General features: G+C 49.3%; 1 protein-coding gene across 1 annotated transcript in view; it reads left to right on the top strand.

The window, feature by feature from the left end:
* The first annotated feature begins 1,902 nt into the window (after positions 1-1,902).
* C7H1orf94 (chromosome 7 C1orf94 homolog) overlaps positions 1,903-11,243 on the top strand; it is a 42,839-nt gene continuing 33,498 nt past the window's right edge. Inside the window, exon 1 of the mRNA XM_002720699.6 lies at positions 1,903-2,231. Within this exon, the coding sequence (XP_002720745.1) occupies positions 1,903-2,231 (329 nt within the window). The remainder of the gene's footprint in view (positions 2,232-11,243) is intronic.

Here is an 11,243-nt window from a genome sequence, read left to right as displayed (position 1 = left end):
GTTTTCTACATTCTTAACTATAATTTTATTCAGTCTGGGTCCTTGGAATTTTCCCCAAAGGAACACATCTTCAATTTTATAATGAAAATCAAAAGGGAATGAAGCTCAGATTTCAAAATTTAGAGTCAACATTTCCAGGAACTTCTGTAAAGAGCAAGGTTGTATATTTGGCACCTACTGTATGCCAGGCACTTTACATACAGTACATCATTAATTCATCCAACACATTTATTGAGTGCTTACTGTGTGCCAGGAATGTTCTACAGAAAAGATTCCCTCTCATCCTTCCACTTCTCAAATGTCACCTCCACCAACAGACCTTCCTGGACCACCTCCTCCTGTTGTTATTTTCCACCTGAGCCCTCGCCTTCTCTGTAATTATCGCTCCTTCACGTGCTCTGGGGGGTTGCAATCCAGCTCCCCCCAGCAGAACTGAGGCCTCCACAGGAGCAGGGACCGTGTCCAGGAGGATCATCCCGATGCTCCCTCTGTGTCCAGCAGCTCCCTTGGCACACAGGAAGGGCTCCATCCCTCCTAGGGGGAGGGAGGGAAGAGGCAGAGAGAAGGAAGGGGTGGTTGAGGTCACACAGCAGTGGCAACCATTACCCGAGTCCCCCTTCTCTAGGCTGCTGTTTTCCTGGCTTCCCTTCCGTCTTCTTCCTCTGCCTCTTGTGCTTCCTTTCCAGGGGAGCCCTCCAGTCACCACCTTGAATTCCTGGGGCCAAAGGTGCCGCGTCAGTCCCAGGTTTAAGAAAGCCGCTGCAGGGAGGGCAGGATTCTATGAATTGGCCAATAGCCTACCTTGACCCTTTCTGTATCTCCCACCCCACCCCCAACCAGGCCTGGGACCTACTGAGCCCAGCGCAGGGTCTGCAGGATCCTTGCTGTGCTGGCCAAAGCCAGGCAGAGATGGGGCAGGTCCGCCAAGGCATGCGAGCCCTGCAGAGCCCGGCAGCCGGGCTGCCGGCTCCGCCTCCTGAGCGGCGACAGCGCCCGGGGTTTGCGGTGCACGCCCACCCCACCCCCACCCGCACCCGCACCCGCACCCGCACCCGCACCTGCATCGCGGAGGGCCTTGGGCGCCAAGCCAGGAGCCCCGCGCACCGAGCCGTTGCGTTTGAACTCCCGGAAAGAACTCCAGCGCTCGACGGCAAGGGTGTGGGAGCCACCGACTCGCACATTGGCCCAGGCGGCCAGCCTGCCCGGCCCTGCCCAGACCACGCCCTTCTCGCGGTTGAGACTCTCCCCTGGGGGTGGCCCCACAACCCAGCACGGGCGCGGCAGGTGTCTTGCTGCGACGCTAGGCCGGCGGGTGCGGCCCCTGACCCTGCTGGCCAGGGGAACCGGAGCGGGCGGAGCGGAGCCTAGGCTGGACGTTAGCCTGGCCTGAGCGGGGCTCCCAGGAACACCCTAGCCCAGAGCCCCGCGGGCTAGCCGCTGCCCGCAGCGCCTTGCGAGGTGCCAGGCCCCTACTCTGTCGTCCACGCAGCTAGGAGGGCGAGAATGGGCTGAGCCGGGCCAGGGCGTCGCGGGGTGTACCAAGGGGTGACTGCCAGGTCTCTGGGGAGAGCCAGCCTCCCCCTCCAGCGGTTCCCAGATGTCATTCTGCCCGCCCAGGCGCCTGGTTGCTGAGCTCCGGGGGATTCCACGGTTACTAAGCTACTGGTTTTTGTTGACTTTTAAATATTTTCTTCTAAGGGAGACGGGGAGGGGGACAAAGGTCAGGCGAGAGCAAATAAGAACGAATCGAAACAAGCTCCTCCTCCCCCAAAGAGAGCAGCCCCCAACCCACTGCCCACACGCAAGCCAGAGGCCTCTAAGCCCAGGCCCTTCCCTGGAGCAGCAGCTGGACCGGACTGAGCAGCTTCTGCCAGGCCCCGCCCTCCACCTCCTCACTGGTGAATGAGAGGTGGGGGTGCACGGTCCCCCTGTCTCCGAGCCCTGGGTGGACAAAGGGGCTTCTGGAGAGAGAGGAGGAAGATGGCCAGTGGAAACGGGCTGCCTTCGTCCTTGGCCCTGGTGGCCAAGCGCCCCTCGGCCCTGGGCCCATTCCCCCGATACATCTGGATCCACCAGGACACGCCCCAAGACAGCCTGGATAAGGCTTGCCATGAAATCTGGAAGAGAGTTCAGGGCCTGCCCGAGGACTTGCAGTCCAGAACCTCCACAGAGCAGCTCTCTGCCACCGGGGCAGGAATGCCAAGGGACCACAGGCTCAGCTTCATAGACGAGTGAGTATCCCCTCGCTTGGTGGGCAGCAAGGGCTGTGGCAAGGTCCAGTGCAGTCTGAACTTCTAGGGGACTGTTCGGGCCGTGTTCGGTCTGGTTAAACCCTGCATTCTGCAGACATTCTCTCCACCGTGCGCCCTTCATTGGCAAGCTGGAGAAAGAGCTGACCAAGGTGCTGAAATCACCTGGTTGAAAGGCCAGGCCAGAGCTGCCTTCCAGGCTCCCCTTCATTGGCCCTCCAAGGGGGACATTTCTCATCCTGAAGGTGCAGGCAACCCAGATGTGGCTCTGGGGTCCTTGAAAGCCCCTCCATCACAGCAAAGGCCAAGGGTTAGGTGATTCATGTCCTTCCCCAGAGGCAACTTGAAGAAGCTTCCCCTTCCCATGCAAAGGCCAGGCATTTGCACAGATGAGCCTGGTGGTTTCAAGCCACATCTGGAATTCCCTAATACAGGGAGCAGCTGTCCCATTCAGCCTACACAGAGGCTGCTGCAAGAGCGCATATCAAAATATTTACTGGGAAGGCATTGACATATTCAGAGGACATAATAGAAAATTAAAGTGCGGGAAGATGGCTGTAAATAGCCAGCTTTCTGGATGGGGAATCCTGTGCCTGGGAGACACAGAGCTAAGTGTTTCTCTACCAGGGCAACGTTGGGCAGAGATTGTTGGGCATGGATATTCACGAGGAGCAGGAGAAGCAGACAGGAGGAAGAGACCTCATTAGGGAAAGGAAGTAAATCTGCTGTGGTTATTAATGTCACTGTCAATCACTTCTTCAATGCTTTGCATCTTCAAAGTGTGCTGCAAACATTAATTAATCCTCCCAGAGTTCCTATGAGGCAGGTATTAGTGTCCCCATTTTACAGATGGATTAAGTGTTAATAATTAAGTGCTAATTAAATACTAAGTGATAATTAAGTGTTGCCTGCTCCAACACATGCTCACGTTCAGTTCAGAGATTGCTCTGAAGTGGGAGAATACTCAGGCATTTATCAGCCGCCTCTGGTTTCAGGGATGTCTAAGCAAGAGCTGAGGACGAAAGCCATAGTCAATGGAGGGATACCCAAGTGTGCACTCTCTGCTGTCGCTTTGCAGGCCTCTCTGCTTGCTGCAGATGAAGGTAGAAGGCACTTTGGCTGTTCCTGCCTCCACTTCCCTATGCTCAGCACAGGATGGCTCAGACAGGAATAGTGTGGCTACAGCCAAAACCTTGCTGTCAGGCCCTTCGGAGGCACAGAGCCCTTTTCCTCTGCCCATTGCCATCTGCTTTGGGACCGGGCCTTGGCAGGGTCCCTTGGGGCCACGGTCAGTCCTCATGGCCAAAGAGCTGATTGTCCACTTTGTGGACCAAGGGTCAGTAGCAATTTCCAGTAGATGGCACCCTCTCTGCCAGGTCACACTGAGTTAATGGAGACAGACTCTACTTCCAGCCTGCACTTGGCTGCAAATTGAACTGGCACACCTTTGGCCAGTTGCTTAACTCCCTTTGGCCTTGATTTCCTCATCTGCAAATTGAGGATGATTTGCCCTGCCTTGTCCACCTCAGAGCTGATCACGAGAATGGAATGTGATGGTAAGCAGGGAAGTGAAAGATGCATTACACAAATGAGACTACCCTCAAGGTGTCATTCCTGGGGTTCTGGCTCTGTAGTCGCTGTTGGCTTCTGTCTGGGGTTTGCATGCTGTGCTCTGTGCAGCCCAGGATGCCTCAGCAGCCACCCTGGGTAAAGTGGGCTGGTTTCTAGGGCCCCTTCCCCACTTCAGCCAGAGCTGTTGAGCTTTTATCAGTTTTACTTACTGGAGTTCTAAGGCTATGTTTGAAAGAGTTCTGCTACTGAGAAAAAGAGCTAGGAAACCACTGACTTAGATGAACAAACGATACAGCAATCGTGTAGATATCAACCAAGTGGAACACGATGAGCTGTTCTTGAAATAAAGGCAGCTGTTCTGGCAGAGTCAGATAACTCCAGTTTCAGATTGCACTTCCACCCTGTGCCAGCAGCAGGGTTTGTTACTGTTTAATTTATCTGAGCTTTGGTTTCCTCATCTGCCACGTGAAGGTGGGTTATGTGCATTTCACAGGGTTGTTGAGAAGATTCAGTGAGATATTTAAATATGCCAGCTAATAAATAGGACTTGCAAGAATTCCTTGTAATGATGATCACCATTTCTTTAAGGCCTATAATTATTTCATGAGGTTGATACTAGTTTAAACTCCCCACATTTTTCACATTTTATTATGCAAAATTTCAAATGTAGAAAATAGAATAATATAATGCATATGCTTATCACTATATGTGTATCATTGTGTTCTAGTGATTATCAAATGGTGTGGTTCTGGTTTCAATTGCTCCCATCTCCATTTTGAAATAAATTATTTTTGTACAGATAGGGCCACAGAGGTTTGGAGGGGTTAATTTCTTCTTTTTTATTTTTAAAAATTTGTTTATTTGCGAGGCAGAGTCACAAGCACAGACTGTGACTAGCAGCACAAATGGCAGCAACGGCTGGAGCTGGGCTGACCCCTCTGAAGCCAGGAGCCAGGAGCTTCTTTCAGGTCTCCCATGTGGGTGCAGGGGCCATCCTCCACTGCCTTCCCAAGCCATCATCAGAGAACTGGATCAGAGAACTGGATCAGAAGTGGAGCAGCTGGGACTCTAAGCAGCACCCATATGGGATGCCAGGCTGCAGGTGGAGGCTTAGCATATTACACTACAGCATCAGCTCTAAGGAGGGGTTAATTTCATTGCCCAATTCCCTCTACTTAGGAAGTGCCAGAGTTTTAGAAGTGAAACAAGGCACTACCTTAGCTCTTAGGAAAAAAAAAAGCAGTGGCTGTCTTCCCCTGGAATGCGAGGCACCCTTGGGTAATCAACATATTTGGGAGTTTCGTGTTCTGCATGACTGATCACACATAGGCCTGAAGTCTAGGAGGGTGTTTGTACTGTTTCTGGGAGAGACACCATGCTGCTTAGCCTTTCCACTGCTTAATTTGTCGACCTGGTTTTGCCAGTGTTTCTTCTACTGGGTTAGCTAGGTAAGTTCTAGAACTCTAAGCCAGATTTTTCCCCCTTGATTCCATCTGTACACATCACAGAAACTCAGACTTCTCCAGTTTGATTTAGAAGCCATTTCTGCGCAGGAGCCCCTTCCTCACTCAGTGTCTTCGCTGAGTGATCACCTGCTTGTGTGCTGTCTTAGATGGGGAGCTAACTACTTGCTAAGCAGCTCCTTCCTCTGCAATCAACTCTTTCAAAACACCATTGGCTTCCTGTAACTGAAATCTGACTACAAAATCAACACCCACTTATCTGGATTCTACCCTTAGGGTTCCACACCAAGTCTACCATCTCTTTTGCTCAACAGCCCTTTGTCTAGGTAATAAAATACAGCAGCAATACTCCTCCTGGGATTTTTTTGTCTCCACAAGCAAAACTGCTGTGGCTTTCTAAGATTCTCCTCTGTGTCTACCTGGTTTGTTTCTTGTCCACACCACAGGTCCTTGTGGCCAAGAACAAGAACATTAATCCAGGCATGATCCAGTTAATGTAGATATGTTCCTCTCTATCTACACCTTGTATTCCTGTTAATGGAAACTAATATCATATTCACTTTCATCTCCAAACAAACCCTGCACTGTTGACACTTATTGAGTTCATTTATTCATTCACTCATCAAATTATTAAGCATCTGCTATGTGCCAGGCATCGTGCTAAAAATCAGATAGAGCTGTGAACCAGTTCAAAGTACTATCTTCCTGGAGTTCACATTCTAATAGGGGAGGGAGAGAAAGGGAAAAAGTTTTCCTTCCTTATCCATGGGCTGTGCATCTATAGCTTCCATATCCTTGGATTCAAACAACCATGGATTGAAAATATCTTGGGAAAAAATGCATCTGGACAGAACATGTAGACTTTTGTTTCTTGTAATTCTTCTCTAAGCAATACAATATAACAATTATTTATGTAGCATTTATATAGGTTTAGGCATTATATGTAATCTAGAGGTGATTAAAAGTATATGGTGGAAGTGAGGCAGGTATTTGGCCTAGCAGTCTGTGTCCCATATCCAGGTGCTTGGTGTGATGCCCATCTCCAGCCCCTGACTTCAGCTTCCTGCTAATGCAAACCCTACTAATGCAGCAATAATGGCTCAAGTAATTGGGTTCCTGCCATCCATGTGGGAGACCTGGATAACATTCCCAGCTTCTGGTTTCTATCCTGGCTCCAGTCATTTGTGGGCATTTGGAGAGTGAACCAATAGATGGGATCTCTCTGTCTCTCTCTCTCTCTGTGCCTCTCAAATTTTTTCTAAAACTTAAAGGATAATGAAAGTTGTGCCTAGATTCTATGCAAATATTCTGCCATTTTATGTAAAAGACTTGGACTTCTGTGGGTTTTGGTCTCCTAAGGGGTCCTGGAACCAATTCCCCCTGGATACCAAGGGATCTCTAAAAATGAGAAAGCTATGATACCTTCTCAATGTGAAAAGAATTGGTCTTCTAGTTGGAGGAGACCAATAACAAATGCAAAAAGGTAAACAAGATAATTTCAGATGGTAACAAATGCAGTGATGGAAACAAAAGGGAGTAAAGGAACCTTCGGATGAGTGTCAGGGAAGACCAATCACCTGAGCTGAGTGCTGGATGCCAAGAAGGAGTCAGCTGGGTGAAGATTGGGGGAGGCTATCCAGGCACAAGGAAGTGCCAGTGTAAAGATCTGAGGCAGGAGTGAGCTCAGCTGGCATGCATGAAGCACGGCCCATGGTACCAAGTGATGTTGCAGGGGGCCAGGCAAGGTTGCAGAAGACCTGGGTCATCACTCCAGGGCCTCAGAGTTGCCCTTCCATGTGACACCTTTGGAGGAAGGAACATAACATGACCAGACTTACTGTTGTCTGAAGATCTACCCTTCTTGTGTGTGGAGGTGGTTTGTAGATGTGTGAGGGAGGGTGTTGGGAAGATGCTGCCACAGTCCCGGGGAGCCTGGTGGTGCTGGCGGCTGAACCAGGGCATTGCTGTGGAGAGGGAGGAAGCAGGACATTCTGTGTGTATTCTGAGAGGTGCCAACAGAGCGGCTGATGGTTTAGGGCACACAAGGACACCAAACCTGAATAGAGGTTTCTGGCTGGAGCGTATGGTTGGACAGTGGTGCCATTTGCTAAGTGGGGAAGAAATGGGGAGAAATGGGCTTTTGGGGAGAAATCAATAGTTCTGTCTAGAGTCGATTAAACTCAAGCATCTTGTTCAGTTATCTTTTAATTAGTCTTAAATTTGGGTTCAGAGAATTGTGGCATGCCACTTACTGACTCATATTCAAGGATTACTTACTCATTCGTTCCTTGCGTTGCTGAAACTTTGCAGCCTCAGGATGGGGGCCTTGGATTTGCTGTCAACTCCATTGCCCTGACCTGCATGTAAGGATTCACTCAATGCACACTGACTGCCTTCTCAGTGCTGGGCCCTGTGCCGGGTCCCAAGGTTAGAGACAAGCAGGGCAAAAACCTTCCTCTCAAAGAGCTCCAGCCCATGCCGTGTGACAGATGCAGGTGCATCAGACAATGAAGACTTTCAATGAATATTTGTTGTGCACCTGCTATGTTCCAGGCGATATCTGAGAAACCCTCCATGGTGGTCAAGATAGGAACAGTCTCTGACCCTTGTGGGACATCAGTATCTTGGAGAAGGCAGAACACAGCACACTGTACATTGTGCTGTGGGTACATTGCTGTCAATGGGATCACAATGCTGAAACACAGCAAGGGGAGTTCCAAGGAGGGAGACACTTGCCTAAGTGCTGGTCTCAGGGCAAAGATTTCCAAGGTGCAGCCCTGGGGTCTCTGCAGGCACTCCCTGGCATCAGTGCACTCCCATCCTGGTTGGTCAGGTGAACCTGTGTGTGGGCCAGTGATGGCTGGGGCTTGAGGATGCCCTGGCCTCCCCTCCTCCATTCTTGGCACACGTCCTGTCAGTCCGCCTTCCTGGTGGCCTTTGCCTCTAGCCTACTGCTCATCTCTTCTCTGCCACTTTTATGACATCTCGTCTCATTGCATTTGGTTCCTTTCCTTCCAGGATGTCCTCCATCCTTTGCCAGCTTCATCTTCCTGAACCACATCAATGGCTCTGCTCAGGCATCTTTCATGGCTCCCCATGGTCCTCTGGCCCCTTGGCCTGGCCTCAAGGGTCTCTGTAGTGGTCACTTCTGTATCCCTCAATGCACGTCTTGCTGTTCTCCTGTACATGCTCTGTAAGCCAGGATGAACTCCTGGCAGGTGCCACTGCTCTGGTTTCTCCGCTACTGGGGATGCTTTTCTTGCTTATTGTTATCAAAATCCTATCAAGCCATCCTTTAAGACCTAGAACAAGTGTGTCATCCTCTGAATTTTTCACTGCTCATTCAATTCAAGAATTTTTTTTAACTTTTATTTAATGAATATAAATTTCCAAAGTACGATTTATGGATTACAATGGCTTGCCCCACATACCGTCCCTCCCACCCACTACCCTCCCCTTTCCCACTCCCTCTCCCCTTCCATTCACATCAAGATTCATTTTCGATTATCTCAATATACAGAAGATCAGCTTAGTATACATTAAGTAAGGATTTCAACAGTTTGCTCCCACACAGAAACATAAAGTGAAAAATAATAGATGATTTTTTTTAAATGATGATGAAATCAGATCAGACCTATTGTCATGTTTAATCCCAGTGAGAGTTAAGTTGGGAGTTGATAATTTTTTTTTTTTTTACAGAGGATCAGTTTAGTATACATTAAGTAAAGATTTCAACAGTTTGCACCCCCATAGAAACACAAAGTGAAATATATTGTTTGGGTACTCGTTATAGCATTAAATCTCAATACACAGCACATTAAGGACAGAGATCCTACATGAGGAGTAAGTGCACAGTGACTCCTGTTGTTGACTTTACCAATTGACACTCCTGTCTATGGCATCAGTAGTCTCCCTATGCTCCAGTCATGAGTTTCCAAGGCTATGGAAGCCCTCTGAGTTCTCCGACTCTTATCTTGTTTAGACAAGGTCATAGTCAAAGTGGAGGTTCTCTCCTCCCTTCAGAGAAAGGTACCTCCTTCTTTAAAGACCTGTTCTTTCCACTGGGATCTCACTTGCAGAGATCTTTTGCCAGAGTGTCTTGGCTTTCCATGCCTGAAATACTCTCATGGGCTTTTCAGCCAGATCCGAATGCCTTTAGGGCTGATTCTGAGGCCAGAGTGCTATTTAGGACATCTGCCATTCTATGAGTCTGCTGAGTATCTCACTTCCCATGTTGGATCACTCTCCCCTTTATTTATTCCATCGGTTAGTGTTAGCAGGTACTAGACTTGTTTATGTGCTCCCTTTGACTCTTAGTCCTTTCATTATGATCAATTGTGAACTGAAATTGATCACTTGGACTAGTGAGATGGCATTGGTACATGCCACCTTGATGGGATTGAATTGGAATCCCCTGGTATGTTTTTAACTCTACCATTTTTCTCTCCTTCTTCCACTTCCTCTTCTCTTAAAAATTATGTATTTATTTGAAAGGGAGAGAGAGGAGAGAAAGAGAGAGCACTTCCATTTGCTAGTTTACTCCCCAGACGTCCACAACAGGGCTAGGCCAGGCTAAAGCTGGGTGCTGGGAATTCAGCTTGGGTCTCCTGCAGGTGTGGAGGGGACCCCACTACTTGAGCTATCATCCTCTGCCTCCCCAGGTTTGCATTAGCAGGAAGCTGGAATTAGGAGTAGAGCTGGGACTCAAACCCAGGTGAACAGTGGTTTTGCAGCTAGACCAAACACCAGCCTCCATTTTCCTCTTTTTATTTTATTTTTTAATATTTATTTATTTGAGAGGCAGAGAGAGTGAGAGAGAAAGGTCTTTTTTTTTTTTTTTTTTTTTTTTTTTTTTACAGGCAGAGTGGACAGTGAGAGAGAGAGACAGAGAGAAAGGTCTTCCTTTTCCGTTGGTTCACCCCGCAATGGCTGCTGCGGCAGGCGTGCTGTGGCTGGCGTGCCATGCTTATCCGAAGCCAGGAGCCAGGTGCTTCTCCTGGTCTCCCATGCAGGTGCAGGGCCCAAGGACTTGGGCCATCCTCCACTGTCTTCCCGGGCCACAGCAGAGAGCCAGAGAGGAAGAGGAGCGACTGGGACAGAATCTGGCGCCCCAACCGGGACTAGAACCCAGGGTGCCGGTGCTGCAGGTGGAGGATTAGCCTATTGAGCCACAGTGCTGGCCGAGAAAGATCTTCCATCTGCTGGTTCACTCCCCAGGTGATGCCATAATGGCCGGAGCTGCGCCGATCCGAAGCCAGGAGCTTCTTCCAGGTCTCCCACGTGGGTGATGGAGCCTAAGGACTTGGGCCATCTTCTACTGCCTTATCAGGCCATAGCAGAGAGCTGGATTGGAAGTGGAGCAGCCAGGACTCAAACTGGTGCCCATATGGGATGCCGGCACTGCAGGCGGTGGCTTTACCCACTAAGCCACAGTGCCAGCCCCCCTCTTTTTAATTTAAATAAACAATTACATCCTGCCACCCTAAGGTTTTTAAGGTTGTTCAGATAACATAAAACAAGGAAACAAGTCGATTCGAATCCCACCACAAGTCGATTCAAATCCTTCCTAACTGTAACTAAGTTCCTCCCAAGTTCCTCCAATTTTCTGTGCCCTAATTTCCTCGTCTGCAAAATGAGAAGTTACAGCAACTATCCTAAAAAAAAAAAAAAAAAAAAGTGGAGGCTAATGAAACAACGCATGCTCACTCTCGCAGCACCTGCAATGAGTTAAGGAATCCGTGCTTATCACTGTCGTCCTCATCACCATCATTCGTGTTGCGGTTTTCAAGGGTAAAATGACAGGACAGGCAGGGCATGGGGACAGGAGACTTGCATGCCAGAGGACATGCATTCTGAGCAGACATCTGTCTCCATCCACTCCACCCCCCACCCCACAAACCCTGTTTCCCATCTCCTTGAGGTTTTGAAGCAATACTGCTCCTGGAGATGCCCAACCAGG

The sequence above is a fragment of the Oryctolagus cuniculus genome, chromosome 7 (assembly GCF_051225735.1).
Source record: "Oryctolagus cuniculus isolate XC-2025 breed Fujian yellow rabbit chromosome 7, ASM5122573v1, whole genome shotgun sequence".
Lineage (NCBI taxonomy): Eukaryota > Metazoa > Chordata > Mammalia > Lagomorpha > Leporidae > Oryctolagus > Oryctolagus cuniculus.
This window is presented reverse-complemented; position numbering and strand designations above follow the sequence as displayed.